We start from the raw sequence: 24925 nt of genomic DNA, 5'->3' as shown, positions 1-24925 counted from the left end.
GTGTCCCTAGCCTCTATTTGTTAGAAGCTGGATATGGGTGACAGGAGAGGGATCACGTAATGATTACCTGTTCTATTCATTCCCTCTGGGACATTAGACATTGGCCACCATTGGAAGACAGGAAACTGAGCTAGATGGACCTGATCTTCCAGGAATGTCAAGGTTTGCTACTTTTTATAGAGAAGACACTAGAGATGTCACCCTTGATCAAAGCATGACAAAGATCTGTCTTGGTAGGAGAGGCCTGTACAGCTGAGAAAGCTCTCATGAACGTGGCACTACCCTTACCAGCTACTCAGACTGTTAGGTTACATCTACATGGGCAGCCTCTGTTGGCAGAAGTCACTATTGACAGAGAAACCCCTGCAGAACCTCTGTCAACAGATTGCATTTCAACATGAAAGCAGATTGAAAGAACAATCTGTTCTAGCAACAGGAAGAAGCCACACTGCCCTGCCCTCTCTCAACAAAACGGCCAACTGGAAGTTCTGCAACAGGGAGCCTTCTCTGTCGACAGAACTGTCTGCACAGGCACTCCTTTGACAAAACACTATTGACAGAGGCGCTATTCCTGATAGGGAATGGGGATTATGCTGCTGACTGAACAGCTGAGTTTTGTCAACAAACTCTTGACATAGTGCTTGAGCTGTATAGATACTTAGCAAGTTTTGTCAACAAAAGGGCTGTTCTGTCGCCAGAAGCTGCCCATGTAGACATGGAACAAGTGTCTTGTGGCAGCTGTCTCAAAGGTGTATGTAGCCTTCAGTGTCTGGATCCACTGTGGTACCAACAGCTTCAGGACTGGAACAGCAAACTTTGATTATGAAGCTGGTTCCGAGACCATTGCTAATGTCTGTGCCTCTGTTCATGTGCCGATATCCAGGAAGCCCTTGATGTTATCTGTTGTCTTGATCCCAGTCTCCAGTAATGCTGCCCCGATAGCATGCATCCCTGGGCTGTGGAATACTCGTCCTTCCCTACGGTGTTTCCCAGAACAGGAATCCCAGTCATTCTCTGAGGATCATTGTTGCTTTCACAGGACTCATCTTGACAAGAGCAGATTGAAGTATTGAAGGACTGAGTTTAAACACAATTGTCTGGTCTGACCTGGCCTGGTGCCAAACCCATCACTGTCCCTATTGGATATCATGGTGGATGCCTCCAGATTGTAGTTTATCTTCTCCACTGCACGAGAGAAATTAGAGGGATACTGCCCATCTAGAACTGACATACCACTGGAAGTCAGTATCAACCAAATGCTTTATCACTGAAATATATCTCTATGGGCAAAGACTCCTTGTTACAGTACTGATAGGTGCTTGACCCTTATATTGGCATTGACGGAGGGGAAAAGGGTCAGGATTGTCTCTTATTGACTTCCATCAGGCCTTATGCATCTGCATTTCTCAACCAGCACTAAGATGGTTGTAACCTGCGCCCCTTTGCATATGTCATGTTCCACAGCAAGTGAGGCCCTGATACTGAAATAATCTTTTCTAGTAATGGATGAGTTTAAGGTCTACCAGGTACTCCTGAAAGAGATGGCTATGTCCCTGGGGATACAAAAGTGCCTCCTAAGTTCAGAGATTTCTTTTTTTTCTAAAGTTGACCCTCTTTGTCAGAAAATATCTTCAGCTAAGGGTTAAACTGTTGCATAGCAAACCATCAGGCTCTGTTGGCCATTGTAAATATTCATGGTGGGATGCCATCCTGAAATTCCTTAACACTTCCTGAAGACTCCAAGGTTGAACTTCAGTCTGTCTCTGAAGAAAGCCATGCGGTCACAAAGTCTGCTGTACATATTTCTTTGGATGCAGTCTACTCAGCTGGCAGAGTCATGGCCAGGGCAGTAGCCATGCAGCAGATTTATGGCTCCAGGCTTTGTGAATTCTCACCAGAGTCCAATAGACCGCTGAAGATCTCCACCACATGAGCTGTGATTTATTTTGAATCAGTTGAGGCACTGCATGCATTAAAAGGGCAGTGTTGAAATCACTTTCTGTAGACCATCTGGGAAGAGAACAAAGTTTCATCCTCACTTATACTAGTAGTTTCCTAGAGAGCTGGATCAGTATAATCTCGAAGTCTCCTCCACCCACCTGCACTTCTTTCTTATCCAGGAAGTCGCATGTCTTTTAACAGCCCATTTGACTTCATCAAGAAAAGTATGCATACTATACCAGATATTACCTGTTTACCCTCAGTATCCCTGAAGTATGTTGTTACATTTCCTATATGTGTGGCTATCCCTCACCTCCACCAGTTGAGTGCTAAGCATGGTGGAATTAGGTTCCAGTTCCTATTTTTCTCACCTCCCCTGTCCCTTTGCAGGTTCTCATCTTTCAAGTCAGTTCTGAGGAAAGTAGAGCAGCATCTCCATTCTTTGGGAGCCACAGAAGTAGTCCTTGGAATTAGTACTTCCTAACAAAAGAGTAAAAGGCTCTCTCAGGTTTACTGTGGACCTTTGGTACCAAATAAGTAAATCAAAATGTTATGAGTTCCACATGATGTCCCTTGGAGATATTATCCCTTCATTACTTCTGAGAGATTGGTATGCTGTCATAGAGGATGCATATATGCATGTTGTCATTCACTCTGGCCATAGAAAATAAATGTCTAATGCTCAGAGCAAGAGGAAACCATGTCCAGTTTACAGTTCTCTTCTTTAGCATATCATCTGCACTGAAGGTCTTCATGAAATGCATGGCAATGGTGGCTCCATTTCAGTTTGGGATGCTTACCATGATGATTGAGTGCTGTGGAAATGTTCCTTTCAGGAGGTTGAGAAATGCATGTATTGAATGCTCCAGCTATTTAATGTCTAGGCCTGGAATTAACAGAGAAATTGTCCATAGCAACCCCCTCCCCACACCCAGAGACTTTATCAAAGTGTAACACCAGCAGACCCTGATCATCTGTGAGTGGGACCTCTGGAACATAAGCCTCTACTGCATGAGCTAAAAAGCCAATTGGCTGTTAACTAAGGCTGTAGAGTGGACTCATTATTCTCTCTGTATGTGGTTTCAGTACCACTAGATGAGACCATATCTACAATATGTTTGGGTTAGAGAAGCAGATCTGGATTCAGCCCTAACCAGGGCCTTTCTGCTGCCAGTAAAATTCCTAGCCACTGTAGACGTCTGTGTCCCCCTTAGACATCAGCAAGAGATTGCTTCAATCTCTTGGATCATATGGTTTTATGCAATTATATTAACCCCGATCTCCAAGGGATGCAGTCATGATTCAAGTCAGTATTACTGCTTTGAGCTACATTGCTTGATATAGCAATGAAGGCTCACGAAAGCTCATGCTCAAAACTTTTCTGTTAGTCTATAAGGTGTCACAGAACCCTTCGTTGCTGTTACAGATCCAGACTAACACGGCTACCCCTCTGATACTTGATTACTTGGTATGTGTCCCTGGCAAAATATTATCCTCACTGAATCAGCCACAGTAACTTCTGCAGAGGACTCATTCTCCCTGCCTCTTCTTTTCATGAGTCTGAAAATAGATGCATCAGCTGTGGGTGGGGAGGCCACCTGAGAGATTGGAAGCTCAGAGCTAGTGGCCCAGTCAAGACATGGGACTACAAATAATATTCTAGAGCTAAGAGCAAACTCCATTGTGGATCACCAGTTCTTACCCATTTATACAACAGAGCTATCCAAATAAATCCTAGTAACACCACCACTGTGGCGCACAGTATCAAGCAGCAGGAAAGCCATATTAAAGAGCCTCTGGCAGGAGGCAGTCAAGCTGCAGAATGTCTTATGTAAAATTCCGTGTTGCTTATAGCATCACACCTGCTGTAGTTCAGAACGTCATAGTGCACAGATTAAGTATACCCTTCATCTTGCATCATGTATGGTCCCTAAACACACGTTTTCGAAGATCAGTAGTTCAGATAGGAGGAATCCTCACAATGGATTTAGTCAAAACCAACCAGAACTGCACCCTTTACAATCTTAGGGCAGGCCACCACCCAAGTTCTATCTCAGGGGTGTTTCTTTCTCCGAGGGACAACAACCTGTTCTGTTCCTATCCCTGTCTTCTCCCTGCACCCCTTATTTCCAAGGCCATCCTCAAGCTGAAGCAGGACCGAGACAAAATGATACTCATGGTAGCATTTTGGGCAAAATAACTATGATATTCAGCTATCAGTCAAGGAACATCTTCCCCTGCCTTTAGTCAGGAACCTGATATTGCAAGATCACAGTTGATTGTTACACCCAAATTGCCAACTTTATGGTCCAGTTCCTCAGTAGCTAGAACCTGAAGATTCACACTGATCTGAAAGCATTCAAAATGTCTCACTTAATAATAGGACACTTTCCACAAGGGCTACTTGTGTTCAGAAACAGTATTCTGTCGGGGCAATTCACCATGGGCGGTCTGTTATCTGTGCAGACCACGCTTCAAAAATCTTGGACTATTTGTGACAACTGAAATAGCCACAAGGGTATTCCTGGCTGCAATTTCAGCATTTTACTTCCATATTGTAGCAAGAACTGTCAGTGACTACCAGGTTCTCAAAAGATCTGGATGGAATGAACCATTACAGGCCCTACTCCACATTGAGATTTGAATTTAGTATCAGTACTTACGGGGTTCCCCTTTCAATCATTAGCCTCCTGTTAACAGTTGGTTACGCCTTTCACTGATGATAGCTTTTTGGTAACCGCATCACTAGGAGGATAGGAGAGCGGCATGTCCTAGTAACAAAACCTCCATATGCTGTTTTCTTCCAGGACAAGGTGCAGCTTAGGCCACTCTAAGCTTCTTTCCAAAGTAGAGTCTGATTATTTTGCCTCACCCAATCTATAAATTTCCCAGATTTCTTTGCAAAGCTGTATTTCCATAAAGACAGACAAAGCTCCATACTCTGGACATTTGCTGAGCTCTGACTTTTTATCTAGACAAAATCAAAGCCCTTTAATCTCTCTGCCCAGGTATTAGTCTTGCATGCATAATTAATAACAGGGCACACTGCAACAACATAATAGTAGTCCATATAGATCAGCAGCTGCCTTGTCATGTTACAGAAACCCTCTGGAAAAGTTGTCTGTGTAGTAAATCAGAGCTCATGCACCATCCAGAGACTTTGTGGGTAACGTCCTGATAATGTAGCTCATTGATGGGGTGCAACATATCTCAGAGTAACAGTAATGAAAGGCAAATAACTGTTTTTTTTCTCTAGCATTTTGGGGTTAAAATTAATCTTCTTTTAGACCGCTATATTTCCTGACTAATGCATAGCTGACCTAATTTTTTTAGGTGAATCAGGTAATAAAATAATGAAATGTATCTTATGATTTTGATTCTTTATTGAATTAGAAACATTTACTACAATATGAACAAATTTATTATCTCAGAAATGATCATCATGATTCACTGAATTTCCTACTTAATTTTACTGGACTTCTTGTATTTTATGTAGGAACCCTAGCTACAACTGCTGTCTATTATAAAAGAGATAAGCTTTTAAGACTTTGTAATGCATTATTTTATTCTTGTATTTTCTAGGACTATTTTGAGAGAGAGTGGTTTTGCAAGGTATCTTCACTCAGCTGTCTTAATAAGTGGAGCTATGCTGATTTTTGGTGGGAACACCCATAATGACACTTCTCTGAGTAATGGTGCAAAGTGCTTTTCTGCTGACTTTCTGGCATATGACATAGGTAAGTACTGTATGTAAGCATTAATTATCAAGTAGGATTTAAGAATCACAACCTTGATTTGTGAAGCATAGAAGATGTTCTCATTAAGAACTCATTCACAAAAGGTCTGTGTATCTCTTACATTTGAAAGATTAAAGTTTAAAAGTTTTATTTTGTTTTTATTTTTTAGGATATGTGACAAAGCTTGTTTTTTGTGGCCCTTTTTTTGCTTTGTTTTTTGTTTTTGTTTCCATTAGCACTTTTGTGGCATTTCTTAGATATGGGGTACAAGCCAAAAAAGTGAGTCTCTCTATTTCTCAGTGGTTAAAATACCTTACTCCTGAAAATATACCCAGAATGCTATTTTTTTCCTTCAACTTAATTCTCCATTTGGAAGTTCCCTCGAAGTATTCACTCGCTGCACCATGAGTTATCTCACAAAACCCTATTTCCAAATTCATCACAACAATCAGTACATTTCATTGTTATTAAAATCTTAACTGGAGAAACTAAAAATTATGATGTAAAAGACTGATTATTTGTGGTGATAAAATTCTATAAAATAGAAGCATAGTAGAATAAATCAGAATGTACAGATTTTGTCGATAGTACTCTTTGAAAGTGACATGGAAAGTTTTGGGAGTAAGGCAGTCAAGTAGGATAATTCAGACTAGGGGTCTGCAACCATTGAAAGATGAGCCATTTTTTTGTTTTTGTCCTAGATCAAAATATTTTGAGAGCTGCATTCTACACAAAACTATTTGAACACACACACACAGGGGTGGGGTGGGGGGGAGAGAGATTCCAGACTCTGGGGCAGAACTGCAGGAGGGGATGTGAGGTGCTGACTCTGGAAGGGGACTGAGGCTTGGGTGGAGGTATTGTGTTGCTGTAGCTTGAGGGGCTGCTGTCACTTTCGTAAGTATTAGGGCTGCATGAAGCCAAAGATACAGTAGCTGATCAATCAAAACAAAAAGCAGTCAAGTAGCACTTTAAAGACTAGCAAAATAGTTTATTAGGTGAGCTTTCGTGGGACAGACTGGTCTGAAGAAGTGGGTCTGTCCCATGAAAGCTCACCTAATAAACTATTTTGCTAGTCTTTAAAGTGCTACTTGACTGCTTTTTGTTTTGATAGTGTATAGACTAGCACGGCTTCCTCTCTGTTAGCTGATCAATATAATACAGGAGCTTTCCAGCCACAATCCCTCCTTTGCTCTGCTATACCAGCAACAGGGATGTTGAGTGATAAAATACCCTAGCTGTAGCCACACTAGCCCCTCTGGTAATGTGGCTAAGATGGTGCCTCGATGAATATGCAGTGCCTCATTAGCATGATAGTGGCTGTGCATGAAACTGCCAGTTTCAAAATGCATGCTGCCTGTGAAGCTTGGAGCCTTTCAAAATGACCCTCTGAATTCTAAAGCCCCTTCTTCCCATCTGGTTTTGGGAATCAGGGAGATTGTTTCAAAAAGCCCCTGCTTGTTCAAGTGGCGTGCATTTCGAAACCGGCAGTTTCGAAGCGCGCGCAGCCACCATTATGCTAATGAGGCTCTTATTAGCATATTCTGAAGTGCCGTATTACCATAGCCACTAGTGTGGCCACAACAGCCCCTGTGTTGAGAGTATGCAACCAGATGTTCATTATTTATGTTAGGATGGGCTAACTGTAACTCAAGCCAATTAAACTAGTTTGAGGACCTGGATATGTGTAATATAAATCTGCCTCAAACATCCATCAGGAATGTTTGAGCACAAGGAGCTGGACCGGATGATCTGTGAGGTCCCTGAATTTCTGTGATTTTGTGAGCATGCTAGAGGATCTGAGATAATATGTTCACTTTCTGTTTCAAACTAAATGAAACTGTGATAGTGCTGGCTGTGTTCATACTCATTGTGTAATGAGTAGGGTGACCACATTTCCCTGTGATGAATATGGGACACCTGGTAAAAATCATTCAAATTCAAGCAAGTTCAATGGCAATCAGTTACAACTATGTGATACCCTCCCCCAACTACAGCCAATGTGATGTGTGGGGGGTGGAGTGCGGTGGCAAAGTGCCTTTTGACCTTGACCTCATACTCAAAGCTCCATATGGCAGGACCAGGGAGGCAGCGCCACCTCCACTCCATTCGTGCCAGCAGGGCACCTAGCTTGGTTTGGCTGTGGCATGTGTGTGTGGTGCGGGGGATGGGGGGGAAGGCCCAGCTCAAAAAGCTTGAAGACATCCCAGGGAGCGGAAAGAGGAACTAGCTGCATGTGGGTAGGAGCTAGCTAGGGAATGTGTACAGGCAGCTCAGGGTTCAGGGAAGGGTGGTGATTTGTCCTGCCATGAGGGCGGGGGACTGGACTGAATGACCTCTTGAGGTCCCTTCCAATTCTATGAGATAGGTATATCTCGAAAGAGGCTGTGTGTGTTTAGGAAGCTAGCTCAGGGGAGGGGCAGAGGGTAGCTTGTGGCTATATGCAGCCAGGAGGTAGATCAGGGTACAGGAAGGGGGCAGCTAGAAGCAGTGTGTGGACAAGGAGTAGCTCATGGTGCAGGAAGTGGGTATCTAGGGGCTGTGGAGGGAAGTTGGCAGTTCATGATGCAGGGAAGGGGTAGCTAGGGGCTGCTTTCAGGCAGGGGGTAGCTCAGGGGCTGTGGGCAGGCAGGCATAGCTAGAAATCGTGTGTGTGCAGGCGAAAGCTCAGGGGTAGGGATGGGGTATCCAGAGTCTGTGTGCCAGGAGGCTCCTCTGCAGCCCCTGCTCTCTGAGGGCCCTGCCGGGTTCCCCACCCCTGCAGCTCTTACTGGCTACATGAAAAAATGCGGCTGGGAGCTCACCAGACGCAGGGAGAGAGGAGAGAGGTCAGTCCCTGGAACTGCACTGCACGGTTACTTAGGTTGGTTGGTTGGTTTATTTTTTTTGGGGGGTGGGGAGGCTGGAGGGGGCAGGGCACACAGGCATTGCCAGGGTTCAGGCATTCAGTCCCACAGGTCCTGGCTTCCTTGACAGGAGAGAGGGGGAACAGCTGGGATCAGAGCTTCAGCCTAGGGGTAGGAGCATGCTGGGTTGTGGGATTGAGCGGAGTTGTGTGCTGGCCTTCAGGTCACTTTGGGGACAGGCACACCAGTGATCAGGGCTTCGGCCCTCGGTTCCTGTCCTTAGCCCCATGGGGTCACCAACTTGGGCATTCACCTCTGCAGCTCTCAGCTTCAATGGAGCAAGGGGTGCCAGGGATTAGGGCTTCAGCCCCACAACCTGAAAGGGCTGGCAGACTCCATGGCACCCTGCCCTCCCACCCACTCACCAAAACCTAACCCTCCATCACATGCAGGCAGCCTCTCCTCCCACTGACTTCATAACAAAAAAGCAAAGGTTCTCTGTGCCTTAAATATTGAGTCTGTTCTGGTATGGCTATGGTCTGAAGAAGTGGGTCTGTCCCATGAAAGCTCATCACCTAATAAATTATTTTCTTAGTCCTTAAAGTGCCACTGGACTGCTTTTTTGTTTGATAGTATATAGACTAACACAGCTATCTCTCTGTTACCACTGGCTTCATGTGTGTCTCTGCCTCTGAGTCGTGCCTGACAGCAGCACCTGCTGGACAGAGCTTGCGCAGCATTCTCCTGCCATGGCTGCCCAGCAAGAAGAATGCTGGAGCTCAAAGTATGGGACAACCTGCTTTTTTAAATAATCAGGACAGCTGGCCACAAATACTGGACTGTCTTGGCCAAAATGAGACAGATGGTCACCTTTGTAATAAGACTTCTTTAAAACCCACCATTTACAGTTCTGAAGGTGTTGGAAATAGTTACAACTATTGCAATAGTAAAATAGATTTAGAAAACAATAATTTTAAAATATTAAATACAGATGTTAGTGTATTTAAAATATTGCTAAAATTTAACTTTTTTGATATTTTTTTCTGAATTACTGTAATAATTACATTGAGACTACTGATGTGAATCATGAAACACTTATAAAAGAGAAACCCTGACCTCTGGGATTCTTTGGTACAGTATAAGGTTTCCCATAAAAGATTATACTCATCTTCTTAAGTACAGTTGGAAATGCAACGGAAGGAATACACATTTCCCTCCATTTGGGTATTGAGTAAAGCTATGAATTTTGGACTTAAAAATTAAACATGGATAGAACAACATTTTAAGTTTTCTTCCTCTTCGATTATCTCCACAATGGATTAATGAAAAAACCTGAAGGCTTATTGGTAGTCTTTGTTCAGTGAATGGCTCATACAGTGAGATTTGTGAATCTAAAAGGGAAAATAAAAGAAATTGCCTAAGGAGAATATTGTCTTCATTTGTCATTGACTGGCTTATGACTCCACTGGAAAAGACTGTCTTGAGACTCCTCGGGAAACGAGCAGCTTATCACGTTAAGAAAATATTTGAACATTTGGAAGAGTCTCTGTGCAAAGCAGATCTTCTGCAGGAAAACATAGTGTTATGGATTGAGATAAAGAGAAGTGACTGGCTACTGAAATATCTCAGAAAAGAGCAGTTTCCAATTTTTGTTCGAACATGATTAAATTCTCTTCTGTGGCTATTAACAATCAATTTCATCCTGCTGCCTCCTACAGTCATGTCAGCTTGCTATTGTGAAATATTGTGCTTGACAGAAAACTTAGAGGAACAGCTGCTTTTGCAAGCAGAACAGCTGCTAAAATCTGAGGATTATATGAGGAAATAGCAGGTACTGACACTCAAGTTTTGTCTACCCTAGACAGCTTACAGGGGCACAGCTGCATGATTGTGTATCCACTCTGTCAAAGGGAGAGAACTGTCACATGGACATAATTAAACTATCTTCAATAAGTGGTCATAGCTATGTCAGTACCAGCTTCTCCTGCTGACATAGCAGTGTGTACACTGTCACTTATGTCGGTGGTGGTGGTGGTGCTGGTATGAGGGTTTTTTTTCACTCTCCTGAGTGTTATAGCTTTACTGTTGTACTGGGGTTAAATATCATACATTCATTTATTGGCATCTGATATTCACCAGATTTAGGTGTTTCTCCTCCTATGTTCTGGTTGTACAAATTATGAAAGATAGTTTTTTTCATACAAGATCTCATACCTAGAATCGTTAGACTGGTAGAGATGTGCTTTATTAGCCTGTATTTTTTCCATTAGGGAGCCTACAGAAAACAAAAGGCTTTATGATTCCCATGTCTATCCTGAATCACCTAATTTCTAGCTTCCATAAGGCAGTGATAATCTTTGATTTCTTATAAAAGTGACCTGCCTTTTATGGGTAATCTGCCAAGAAGTTGCTAAATACCATGTGTGAAAAAGCAAACAAATGTATTTTTCAAGTGATTATGTGTAACTTAGCTGGCTGATGTCAAAGGTTTGGTAGGCTTGGAGCAGGGGAAGTATTTAGGTCAACTGTTAAATTTTCTTTCAATTATACCTAAGATTAAAACAGAAGTATAAATGTGTCTGTGCCTATTTTAAACACTCGAAAACTTGTAACAGTTTTCAGATACTGCTTAGATGTTCAAAACTAGTGAGTAACAGGAATAACAGAGAACATATTAAACCGCTCTTCAGGTGAAGCATGGAGAAACAGCAAATTCTACATTAAAAGATTCACATTAAATGTGCAGCACATACATTGTCCCATGAAAGGGCACTCCTGCTATTTGGTAGATACACAGCATAATGTGCATGCTATCATTCGTTTGTAAAGGTGGAAATTAAAATGTCATGGTCAAAAATAATCTCGGGAAACAATGCCACTTAAGGGTTTAAGGAAGATTGACTTATTATTGAGAAGTAAAATTAAGGGCTGTTCAGTAGTATTTTGGTCAAATTTTTTCTTACAGAAAGGTAACATGAAAGTGAAAATGTAATTGTCTGAGTTAGGCAGTTTAGGAAAGGTAAAAATAATGGCTTGTAGAAGTGAAGTCAAGTCATAAAGAATGTATGAGCATGAAAGAGCTCAGAAATTCACAAAATTTCGGAAGCATGTCAACTTAACGCTCATGATCTTTGTTTTTAGAGTGGTGAGATCTAAAGTTTTTTCCGTGGACATACAGATTGCATCTCAAATGAAGTGTGAAGGGAGGAAAGATTTTGCATTATCATGACTGCTATTGTATTTGGCTTATAAGTGGATTATTTTTAGCACTTTTCTAGACGGTGCCCTTCACTGCCCAATCCAGAGGAAAGAATGGTGCTTTGGCTGGGAAGGCTGGGCCGGGGGAGAGTGGGGAGAGTGAGGAGGACTGCACTGCATAGTAGTCATGTAGTTTTAAAATATAATATAAATTTTAAAAAATATATTAGTATAAATCAGTTATTACCAAGATCCACTTGATCACACTATTTCAGTTTGAGTAACTGATGTCTGTTTCCTCTAGCCTCTGATACCTGTAAAGATTTAATATGATGGGGTCAAATTGGGCATAAGAAAAATAAGATAATACATATGTCTGTTGCTAGATTGGTACAAACATTATATGTCTAGAGAGCTCAGAGAAAGTTACTGAGAGACAATCAGAGATAGATGAGCTTTCCCCAGCCCAGTTAGTAGTTTACATACATTGAAAATGTTTTCCCATTCCTGCTCTGGTTTTCTCTCTTTTTTTTTTTCTCGGTCATTCTTGTTTGTTCCATTGTTGATTTCTCTCCTTTCTTTTTTTTTTTTTTGACTTTTTCACGGTTTCTCCTTCTCTCTCCTTGTTGCCCTGTCTCTCCTTTTACTTCTAGTTGTCACCTTATGCTTGTCCCAGGCCCTTGTCTGCTTTCTCACCTCATTATTCTGCCCTTTATCCTGATTACTGTTTCTCTGTCTCTTTGCCCTTTATCATCTTTATTCTTCATGTGTGGGAGTGTGGTGCCTATCTTCATCTGATGAAGCAGGTCTTTGCCCACGAAAGCTTATGCTCCAAAATATCTGTTATTTTATAAGGTGCCACAAGACTTCTCGTTGTTCTCATGTCTATCTTAGTAACCTTTATACAAGTCTGCTGCATAGTAGAATACCATCACAGAACAATTGCTGATCAATGTGCCGTGCCCTTTGAACACATGGGCTACGTCTACACGTGCAGCCAAGATCGAAATAGCTTATTTCGATGTTTCGACATCGAAATAGTCTATTTCGATGAATAACGTCTACACGTCCTCCAGGGCCAGCAACGTCGATGTTCAACTTCGACGTTGCTCAGCCCAACATCGAAATAGGCGCAGCGAGGGAACGTCTACACGTCAAAGTAGCACACATCGAAATAGGGATGCCAGGCACAGCTGCAGACAGGGTCACAGGGCGGACTCAACAGCCAGCCGCTCCCTTAAAGGGCCCCTCCCAGACACAGTTGCACTAACCAACACAAGATACACAGAGCTGACAACTGGTTGCAGACCCTGTGCCTGCAGCATAGATCCCCAGCTGCCGCAGAAGCAGCCAGAAGCCCTGGGCTAAGGGCTGCTGCCCACGGTGACCATAGAGCCCCGCAGGGGCTGGAGAGAGAGCATCTCTCAACCCCCCAGCTGATGGCCGCCATGGAGGACCCAGCAATTTCGACGTTGCGGGACGCGGATCATCTGCACGGTCCCTACTTCGACGTTGAACGTCGAAGTAGGGCGCTATTCCTATCTCCTCATGAGGTTAGCGACTTCGACGTCTCACTGCCTAACGTCGATTTCAACTTCGAAATAGCGCCCGACGCGTGTAGATGCGACGGGCGCTATTTCGAAGTTGGTGCCGCTACTTCGAAGTAGCGTGCACGTGTAGCCGCAGCTATGGGTAGGCTGGGAATAGAGTAATAACTCTGGGAGCAGGCCACTTATTCAGGAATAGTGGAGTGCAATTTCTGATCAGTGATCTCCGTTCTTCCACGCCTGTATAATTCAGGCAGAACAGTATGCCTATCAGGTGCAATCTTGCTGAGTAAGAACAGTGTAAACAGTAATCCCCTACCAAGACATAACTTTATTAATTGACACAGAGCAATTATATGTTACACCAATCCCCTGAGGCTAAGCAGGTTCCCCTGGGTGTTGACTACCCAGCTAGTCAGTGCCACTAATGGAGCTGAAATGTGCCTTCCAGTTCATTTGACATCATGGTACTGGGAAAGCATGGCTAATCTGCCAGTGTGTGACACAAACAGTCAACAGTTGACTAAAACATGGAATAACTGTGCTTTATTGCCTGTTTTCTATCATGATATATTTGGCGGATTATCAATTACTTAACCATAAAATCTGTTGTAAGGATGTTTTTGCATTGTGTGAATCAGACAAGCCCATTTCTTAAAAAAGAAACTGGAAATAATTGCTTCATGTGAAACCAGCAACACCCAGTATATGAATTTTGAATTATTGAACACTAGACCTAGATCCTGGTCCTTGAACTGTACCACTTGTGATAAAGGAGTAACTTTTATCTTTTTGAATGATCAAGCACTAGAAGAAGACTTGACTTTCACTTGTTAGAGGGCTGCACATCTGTTTGTTAGGCACCTATGTGCTGATAGAGATCAGGGGTTCATAACTTCTAAATCTTGTTCTCAGAGTTGAATGTTGTCCAGGAGTTAGACACAGGATAGCCCAGCCCATAGGTTTGGCATATTCATTCTGAAAGGTTGAGTGGCCGAGTGATTAGGGATGTGTCTACCCTGTTAGAGGTTTGGTGGCAACCAAGGGGCTCATCTTCTAATGGTCTGATCCTTGTTTGGACTGAGACATTTCAAGTTTTGTGCTGACGATATACTCAGTGTGAATTAATGATGAGAAAGAGCTTCTAACTTGGTGACTGACTACAAGGAAACTGTTACAGTTTTGATAAGCAGTGAGTCCTTGTTTCTGCCAATCTGGCCCTGTAGAAAATTCCTAAATATTGCAGTCAGACACTGAGCCTGTGGGAAAAGACCCACCAGGAATATAGTCTAGAGAGTCTTTCTCATATGTAATTCAGAGGTCTCCTCATCTAGTGTCTAAATACTGGCCCTTGGGGACTTTTGCTATTGGTAGTTGCTGGTGGGTAACCTGCTATCATAAGCAATCCCATCATACTACTGCTTTCATAAACTTAACAGGCTCGGTCAGTTTTTTGTTCCCACTTCACCCCTTGGAAGGCTGTTCCAGAACTTACTCCTGGGATGGTTAGAAACCTAATTTTATGCCTAACCTTGATGATGACCAATTTACAGTCATCAACAAGGGCTCAATATTCCTATGTCAAAACGTTCTTTCTGATGCACCCATTGCACATAGTCTTAAACATAGTCATAAACCATTAGATGATGAGCCACTTGCTTGCCACCAAACCTCTAATAGGGTAGACCCATCCCTAATCACTTGGCCACTCATCCTATCAGAATGAATGTGCCAAACCTATGGGCTGGGCTACACTGTGTCTCAGCAAGATAGAGGTCACAAGTTAGGCTTCCATATCTACGGATGGACAACGTTCCAGTCAGTGCTCTGTCCAGAGAAATAGGCTTATTTGTTACTGAACAGTTGCTGGAAAAGAGTCATAGAATCTTAGGGCTGGAAGGGACCTCAGGTGGTCATCGAGTCCAGCCCCCTGCCTAAAGAAGGATCAACTGTAACTAAATCATCCAAGTTAGGACTTAGTCAAGCCGAGACTTGAAAACCTCTAGGGAAGGAGATTACTCCACGTCTCTAGGTAACTCATTCTAGTGCTTCACCAATCTCTTGGTGAAATAGTTTTTCCTAATATCTGACATAGATCTCCCCAACTGGAACTTTAACTTTAACTCTCCCTCTTTAACTTCAAACCATTGCTCCTTGTTCTCTCATCTGTCACTACTGAGAACAGCCTCTCCACATCCTCTTTAGAGCCCCCTCTTCAGGACGTTGAAGGCTGCCCCTCACTCTTCTCTTCTGCAATTAAATAAGCCCAGATCCCTCAACCTCTACTCATAAGGCATGTGCTCCAGCCCCCTAAAAGCATGTGTTGCCCTCTGCTGGACCAGTTCCAATGCATTTACATCCTTTCTATAATGAGCAGGGGGGAGGGGCAGAACTGGACGCAGTACTCCAGATGTGGCCTCACCAGTGCCAAATAGAGAGGAATAATAACTTCTCTAGATCTGCTAGAAATGTTCCTCCAAATGCACCCCAGTATGCCATCAGCTTTGACTACAAGGGCACACTGTTGACTAATACCCAGCCGTTCATCCACTGTAATCCCCAGGTCCTTTTCTGCTGTACTGCTAATTAAACAGGTGGTCCCCAGCCTGTAACAATGCTCGGGATTCTTCCATCCGAAGTGCAGGACTCTGCACTTGTCCTTACTGAACTTAATTTGATTACTTTTGGCCCAATCCTCCAATTTATCTAGGTCACTCTGGATCCTACCCCTATATTCCAACGTACCTACCTGTCTTGCTAGCTTAGTGTCATGTGCACATTTGCTGAGAGTGCAATCCATCCCTTCATCCAGGTCATTAATAAAACTGTTGAACAATACCAGCCCCAGAACTGATCCCTGGGGCATTCCCCTTGAAGTGTGTTGCCAACCACACATTGAGACATTGAATGCTACATGTTGGGCCCGACCAGCTAGCCAGCTTTCTATCCACGTTATAGTCCATTTATCCAATCCATACTTCCTTAACTTATGTGCAAGAACATTGTGGGAAGCTGTCAAAAGCTTCATACCCACCAATTCTTGAAAATCAAGAAGAGCTTTTGAACCCAACACAAAGAATTTCTCATACAGAGGTCAAAACAAAATTGGTCCTGACCATAACTTTACTCTCTTAGTAACTATTTTCAAGCTCAAACACTTTATTGCATCAGCCATATTCTGGCAATGGTCATACACTCAATTATCTGAATAGCTTATCCTCTTCCCATCTATGTAGACTTCTTTGATTCACTCCTCACTCCTTCTCATTAGTGATGAAGTGATTAGTGAGATGTGTAAACAGAATGTGAAATTTCTTATCTGATAATTTTCTTTGTTAGAAGCTTCACTCCTCATTCAACCCACCCCATAGTCTTCTAAATGACCAGAATACAAATTGAAAATTTTCTCTGAAGATAGACTTAAACATATAATTCCCATAAGGTTAATTAATACATGATATCAAGTTCGTCTCATTTGAATAATTTCTTACAAGAGAGTTTCTACAGCCTGAACAGAAGGGTGAGATTTAATCTTGGAGACTGCCATTGACTATATCGAACTGCCTCCAGATTTTAAAGTTGGGAGCTTTAACACATCAATAACAAAGGATGAAAGAAAAGAGAAAATTATCGAGTTAGAATTTTTCATTTCTTCTCCTGCAGGGATTCTCAAACTTCTTCTTTCTATAGAACTCTTTGGCTCACCTGTGCTGTAACTGATACTGCACAGAACTCCACCTTAATTAAGGAATCCCTATGGAAGGTGGGAATGCCTAGTTAGTACCACCATGCCACCCAGCAACCCCTAAGTATAGGACATGCGTCAGCCCACCAAAAGAACAACACCCCGGCTGCACAGCTAAATAGCCTGGCAGCTACAGCAGCCCAGATCTCTGCTATCCAAGTAGATTGGGAACGTTTGTACCTATGGCTACAAGAGACTCGGGGGCACACAGGGAGTGATGAGCTGGTGCAGCAAGCACGTATCGGGGTGGCCCATCACCCACCGACAGGCCAGAGACCAGGTGCAAGCCTGTACTATCTGTGCTAAAACCTGAAAACACATAGCTGAAGGACAGCAGTTTGCTAGGCTAAGAGATGGGAAAACGCTATGGGCAACCTGGCAGGTTAATTACATTGGCCCACTACCTACTACCAGGCAAAGGTGTAACTACCTCCTGACTGGAATGGAAGTTGTTTCAGGAATTGGTTTTGCATACCCTGCCCCGTTGGCAACAGGACTGTCTGCAATTATGGGACTAAACCACTTAACAGCAATTGTCCCAGCACCTCAAGAAATCCAGTCTGACAACAGCTCACACTTTAAAAACAAAGTAGTACAAGAGTGGGCTATTAAGCATGGAATTCAGTGGACTTACCACCTCCCTTACCGACCCCTGTCCAACGGCATAGTCGAGCGCTGGAATGGGCTGTTAAAAAGCCACTTGAAGCCCACGGATGGCACTTGGGAAAACAGGCTGGATGAGGTGGTGCAGCAACTAAACAACCAGCAAACCCCTACGGGCAGTCCAATCAGCAGAGGATTCTTCCCTACAGGGAAAAATTCCTCAACCTCGGCTGCACCGCTCAAGGACTCCAAATCTAATCCTGGAGATACTGTTGTAATTAAACACCCTAGCCTGGGAACACAGACTCATGTACTGCACTCATGCAAAGGTGAGGGTGTGGACTGCTTTAGACTCTAAAAAGGAACCAATAACCATTACCGAGGCTTGGATCACATCCAAGACCGGCTGACCTTGTGTTTTCTCTCCAGAAAAGAAGGAACCACCTGGAATACACACCTCCCTGGGAGGAAGCAAGGCAACGGCCACCTGTAACATCAGTACATACCAAAGAACTTTAATGTATATAATACATGTATGCTGCTAGATGCCATATTAATACTAATAGACTCTTAGTAATTGCTATAGGCCTAGTTGTGTTGTAGCTACCTTCAATCCAGATGACAGCATGGCACCTCAACTCCTCGTCATCTTCCTGACTACCTCGCTGACCTCTGCCACACCTAAGCATCCCCTCAGGAATGCCATCCAGTCCATCGTCTCCACTGCTGGTGCCACGGATTGCTGGATGTGTACCCTGCTGAACTCCTCTACCAGTCTGGGAATTGAGTTCGTCCCTCTGAACCTGAATGATTGGTGGGACAAAAGCGACATCTTCCGGTGGGGACCAGTTAAGATCTAAGCCTGACTGCTATTACCCTTTTGTCACTACAACACAGCCGGCACAACAAAAAGAACTTTAACCGTTTGGTTACCACAGCCTGGCCGTAGGTGAGAGTGCTAGGAGCTCCCTGCTCTAACAGTAAAAAACTGGGTTGCTTAGGACCCAGGGGAATCCGTCAGCCTGTTTTGGCTGCTTGCAGTGGTGAACACCCTGCTCTCACAGTTTTAAACTTGGATGGTAACAAGGGCATAGCTGGTACCTCACCATACATTACCCGGCCACCGGCTAACAATGATGTATATCACTTAATCCTAGTTTGACCAGGTGTGTAATGAGGTATCGTCTACTGGACAACTGCCGTTCATTAGGTAGTTAAGCTTTTTGAGTAACACAGAGCTCTTATTTAATCATGGTGCATTCTGTTGATGGCCACAGTAATTTGATGATGATGATGGCAAATAAACCAAAACGTCTGAAAAAGACATGATGCTGAACCCCTTTTACATCCACTTGAAAGAAAAGTATTTGAAAAAGAAGCTGTTCCCTTTATGCTAGTATCACTGGAGTGGGCTTTGATTTTGCTGGTAGCTCTGTACCAGGTAAGACATTATTATAGAACAGTGAAATCAGAAGATGAGAAGAAATTTTGGCATTTGAAATATGCTATTGCAGACATTAATATATTTTGGAGAAAAAAATGGTCTTGAGTGGATATTAAAATTGTGGAGGAGGGATTGATTGTTAAAAAATAAAAAAAATAGACAGGAACATTTGGACATTCACTGTCTGAGGTGTGAATCCCCTACAGAATGATTTAAGGATGCCAAGGAGAGGGCTGAAGGAAATGCAAATACAGATTGGTGAGTAATGTTAAAATCTTTTGTAGGATTACTTTGAAGGGTAGACTATCACATTTTAAAAGGGAGAAATTTACATACTCCTTTATCAAGTGATATTTAATAATGATCTGGTGCAAGCTTTACCTTTTATTTTATTTTGTGTAAAATATAAACAAAAATGCTCCCTTAAAGCTTTGCCATAGCATTATTAAAGGGAGCATTTTTTTATATTTTAAATAAAATAATTATAAAGGTAAAGCTTGCACAATAGCATTATTAACCTTTATTTTTATTTTATTTAAAATATAAATTAAAACTGTTTTCTTTGCCCAATTCTCTAGGTACATTTTAAGCCAATTAAAAGTGCAGTCATACTTAAATACCTACATTTACAACTGTTTAAAAATATAAACTAAAAGGCAACATCCCCATTAAAAAAGACTTCCTTAAAACTATTCCTTTTAACCAATCTTTTGCAGAAATCTGAACAAATAGATATATTTTGCAACAGTCTTTGAAGATTAATTAACCCAAACTCGATTTGATCAGTTGGGAGAGTAAGTTCTAGGTAGGATTTCATTAAGAATACTCAGTATTCAAATATAAATATTATCAAATGTTCAACAAGGCTGTGTCTACATGGTGCCCTAACCTTGAAATAAGCTGTGCAATTTGTGTAGCTTATTCCAAATAGATTTCAAAATAGGCTATTTCAAGACATCCTTGTACTCCTCAAGCGAAGAGGTATACAGGGATTCTGGAATAGCATGCTTGTTATCTTGAAAACTGTTTCGAGACAACAGGTGCTTTTTCTTAGATGTGGGCAGCTATTTTGGGATACCATCATATCCCAAAAATAGTGGCTGGCATGTAGACATAGACCAGTTAACTTGAACTGTTCTAGTAGTGTGCAGCAAAGGAGGGAGGGGAAGGGGAGAGAGAGAGATGGTCTCTTTAACAGTAGGAGCCAAAACTATACATGGCATTATACATTTTGCTTTTTTAAGTGAATAGTGAGCCAATATAGCATACACAGTTGTAATGTGCTGGTTTTTGCCATCTCGGTTAGGTAGTTGAGTCTATGCAGTGAACACATTTCATTTTGTACCAAGTTTGTTTGTTTTTTTAATTTTTCCTGTGTTGTACCTTAGAATGTCTTATTGCTGTCTCATTGACGTTTAATCTTTTAGTTTATATTTGATAATACCGTTAATACAAAGAGAAGTCTAATAACTTGATGACAAGATATGTTTCAACTCAACATACGACTTACATTTTTAATCTGTTGCATTACAAAAAAACAGGTAAACCAAATATCGGGGGTAGCCATGTTAGTCTGTACCCACAAAAACAATGAGAAATTCTTTGCCCATGAGAGCTTATGTTCCAAAAAATCTGTTAGCCTATAAGGTGCTACAGGATTTCTTGTTGTTCATGTAGCCCAAATAATTCACTTAATTATTTGCAATGGTTGTATTTTATTGTCACAACCAATTAATAATCAGCAGTGTCAGGACCAGAATGTGGGCAGCTTTATCTAGTGGTTAGAGCCCAAACCTTTCATAGTGGTTAGAGCCAGGGATAGGAGCAGGGAGTCAGGAGTTATCAAGCAGAGTCATGGGACAGAACTTGAGTCAGAAGTCAATAACTGGAGACAGTGGTCAGAGTTATGGTCAGAAACAGAGCATTGGAGCAGGGCAGGAACAAGGCTGAATATAAGGCAAAAACAAAGGGATGGAGCAATTACAGCTATCGACATAAACAGTGAGTAGCCAAGGAACTAGTGCTTAGAGTAAAGGTAGACCTTTGGGCTGCTTTCAGTTTATTCAGCACACGGGCCAATCAGGCCATTCTGTTGCAGCTCAGCTGGGCTCGTTAATACACCTAAAGCCTGAATTGATTAGTGTTAGGCTCAGCTGAGGGGCTCAATCCCTCAGCCTGGACAAATAGCAAAAGCACTGGGGTATTTGTAAGTGTAATTTTTGGCATGACGTGTAAAGAGATGTTTATTCTACTTCTTGAAAATATGCTATGATTTTTTTTTAAATGTCATGCTACATTATTTGTTTAAGATAATTACTGCAGTTAGCACAGAAGCAGTATTTCCTTACAAATCACATTTGCCATGCATTATTTAACTGATAAAATAAAAAAGAAACAGATGTAGTAATTTTATCCCTGTATTTTGAAAATTGTGTACAGATTAATTAGATACCAACTTAATCTTCTGTTTCACTCACTGGGCCAAATTAAAAACACAATCTCATAATGCACATCAGACATGAAAATATTTTGTTGAGGAAACAGCAAACACTTAATCTTTGCTTTATTGAAATTTTCCTAGTTGTGAAATACAGCTCTAAAATATTTTCCTCAACTGCATCATATGTTTTTGAACAGAGCTGTGAAGACAAATAGTGCTGTATTATCAGCATTGTGTTTCTTACTATTTCTCATGCAAATGATGCAGTATTGTTTTGCTACAAGTCCCATCTGCTATATGGGTATTGTCTAGAAACAAACTGAACTCTAGAGATAGAACCTATACTCTTTGTCACATTCTGGCCCATAGGAAGTTGTTGATTATATCTCCTTTTATGTCTGGCATGGTTATATATGGTTTATTCTGGCTTTTCTGTTACCCTCAAAAGCTATTTGTTGTTTTCTTTATTTCTACTCAGTGATCATTATTAAATACCAAATTTTTAGAAAGTTTAGATGCTTCTGCCCCCCACACATTTATGAAGGCTGAAAATTCAGAAATCCTAAGATTTTATGCACATAATGCAATGTTCTAAATTTCACATTAATGTTCATTACCTTGTTAACATAGTAATAAATAGTGATTAGAACATAAGAATGACAAGCCTGCAACAGAGAATAAGATTTAAAAACATTGGCATTACTATGGTGTTATCTGGTTCTGAAATCTCTCTGGATTGTGTTCAAGTATCTGGCAGCACGTTAAACCTCTGCCCCTAGGTACTCATTGTTCTGGAGGTAGAGGACTCGGGGGCTATGTCTACATGGCCAGCGCTGTTTCTGGATTCAAAGGTATCCTAAAATGGCTACCTGCATCTATGCAGCAGTTGTCTCAAGATGTTTTTGAGATAATGGGTGCAGTATTCCAGCAGCCCTGTAAACCTCATTGCATGAGGAGTACAGGGATGCCTCAAAATAGGGCTTTATTTCGGCATGTATTACTATTTAGACAGCTCCACGTCCTGAAATAGCCAATTTTGAAGTTAGGGTGCCATCTAGACATAGCCTGGTTGATCTGTTAATTCAGGTGATCTCAGTATTTGTGTACCAGTCAAAATTTGATCTGCTGTCACTGCCCTCCATTTTATCTGTGAAGGAGACTTGTGCAAGATTGAGTGGCCTTTTTACCATACAGGCCCATCAGTGATAGGGAAAGCCAGGCAGGCATAATCTCTGCCCTTTCCTTGAAAATTCCCAGGAGATACTGGCTAACAAAACTAAATAATAATTCATATTTGTTTTATTTATTTATCTGACAACCCCCACATGCTTTCACAAGAAATGCTAAAGTGGGTAGACAGAATTGGAAGCATGGTCCTTCTCAACCTAATAAGTGCCTGGTGTAAGGGCTTTTCTCTCAGAAGGAAAAAAAATAGTGAGATGAAAATCTATTTCATGCTGGTATGTGGGTCTTTGTTCCTTAAGATCAGACAAAGCAGTTCCCAGATATCTTAATAATGTAATATGTAACTTTATGGGAGACTGAAAGTCCTTTGACAAGTAAATTTGTGGTCCTAACTTCTGTGAGATGCTATGGAAAATACTACTGTTCACATGTGAAATTGAAGCACTGCATGAAGTACACTAGGAGAAAATACTTCTTTGTAAGTAGGAGCTAAAACAAGTACAAGGTCACTAGCTATCCTTCATTGCCTCTGCACTCCCCACAGGTCTCCATCCTAACCCTATATGGAGTTAAACTCCTGACTGGTGTCATGACATTTCTGCTTTGGAGCCAAAGAGGCACATGGAGCAGAAGACGACTTGCAGGGACAATTTAGTCCCAATGCCTGTCTCAGCAACCAGTGCTGCTGCAAAATCTCACACACAGACCTCAGGCCAGACAGACTAGAAATGAACATTTAAATGTCCTGTCCTGATGAAAAGATCTCTTTAAACTTGAAATGTTGTCTGTTTCACCAGTAGAAGTTGGTCTAATACAAGATATTACTTCACCTATCTTGTCTCTGTACATTCGTGAAGTGAAAACAAAAAGCAGTAAAGTAGCACTTTAAAGACTAGCAAAATGGATTATTAGGTGAGCTTTCTGTCCCATGAAAGCTCACCTAATAAACCATTTTGCTAGTCTTTAAAGTGCCACTTGACTGCTTTTTGTTTTGATAGTGTATAGACTAGCACAGCTTCCTCTTTGTTACTATTCATGAAGTGGTTATTACTGCCACTGATCTTGAAAGAGAAGTCAACAAATGAAATATTTTCTGATGGCTGGTACAAACTCCATAGTTCAACTAGTAGTAGTAGTAGTAGCATCCTTCAGTCTACGTAGACTAAGGATCGCGCCCTTCGTAGTTCTGTTTGGCATCCTCATTTGCAGCATCGGCTGTGACTGTGAAGACCCACATGAAAGTGATAGTCCTTGCTGCATCTGTTGCATATGTAATGGGTGTCTGGCAGGTCCTTGCTGTGCTTTCTGTGGGGTCGCTTCTCCTTTGCTAGCTGTCTGATCCTCAGCTCACCCTTCTGAAGGCCCTTGTATAGTTCCTGCCTCCATCTGCTGCGATCGTCTGTGAGCTCCTCCCAGCTGTCTGGCTTGATGTCTACTTCCCTGAGGTCTCTCTTGCAAACATCTTTGTAGCGCAGCTGGGGGCGTCCGGGAGGTCTTTTGCCAGAGGCTAGCTCACCATACAGGATGTCTTTTGGGATCCTTCCATCATTCATCCTGTGGACGTGGCCAAGCCAGTGGAGCTGCCGCTGCCTGAGGAGGGTGTGCATAGCTGGGATTCCAGCTTGCTCAAGGACAGTAGTGTTGGACACTCTGTCCTTCCACAATATTCCAAGGATGGGCCTGAGACAGCGTAAGTAGAAGACGTTCAGCCTCTTTTTCTGGCAGGCGTACAGGGTCCAAGTCTCCAAGCCGTAAAGGAGGGTGCTGAGGATGCAGGCTCTGTAAACTTGCATTTTGGTGTGAGTGTACAGCTTGTTGTTGTTCCACACTCTTGTTGAGTCTGGACAGAGTTGTGGCTGCTTTACCGATCCTCCTATTTAGCTCAGTCTCCAAGGACAGGGTGTCAGTGATGGTGGACCCAAGGTAAACAAACTTGTGGATGACCTCTAATGTATAGGTGTCGATGCTGATTGATGGAGAAGCAGCAATGTCCTGAGCAAGTACATTTGTCTTCTTTAGGCTGATGGAGAGCCCAAAGTCCTTGCATGCTTTGGAGAACCAGTCCAGCAGCTTCTGAAGCTGGTCTTCTGTGTGTGACACGACAGCAGCGTCATCTGTGGACAGCATCTCTCTGATGAGGAGTTCCCGCACCTTAGATTTAGCTTTCAGCCTTGCAAGATTAAACAGTTTCCCGTCAGATCTTGTGAGCAAAAAGATGCCCTCTGTTGAAGATCCAAAG

The 24925-nt window shown here is 42.3% G+C and overlaps 1 protein-coding gene across 4 annotated transcripts in view; it reads left to right on the top strand.

The window, feature by feature from the left end:
• The window catches only part of ATRNL1 (attractin like 1), a 1060182-nt gene that overhangs the window by 162833 nt on the left and 872424 nt on the right, over nt 1-24925 (top strand). For all 4 annotated transcript variants that reach the window (XM_074999076.1, XM_074999077.1, XM_074999078.1 and 1 more), the window contains exon 11: nt 5524-5678. In XM_074999076.1, coding sequence (XP_074855177.1) covers nt 5524-5678 — 155 coding nt within the window. The remainder of the gene's footprint in view (nt 1-5523; nt 5679-24925) is intronic.

Source organism: Carettochelys insculpta, chromosome 7, assembly GCF_033958435.1.
Source record: "Carettochelys insculpta isolate YL-2023 chromosome 7, ASM3395843v1, whole genome shotgun sequence".
NCBI lineage: Eukaryota > Metazoa > Chordata > Testudines > Carettochelyidae > Carettochelys > Carettochelys insculpta.
The sequence above is the reverse complement of the archived record's forward strand: the minus strand, read 5'-3'. Positions and strand labels throughout refer to the sequence as shown.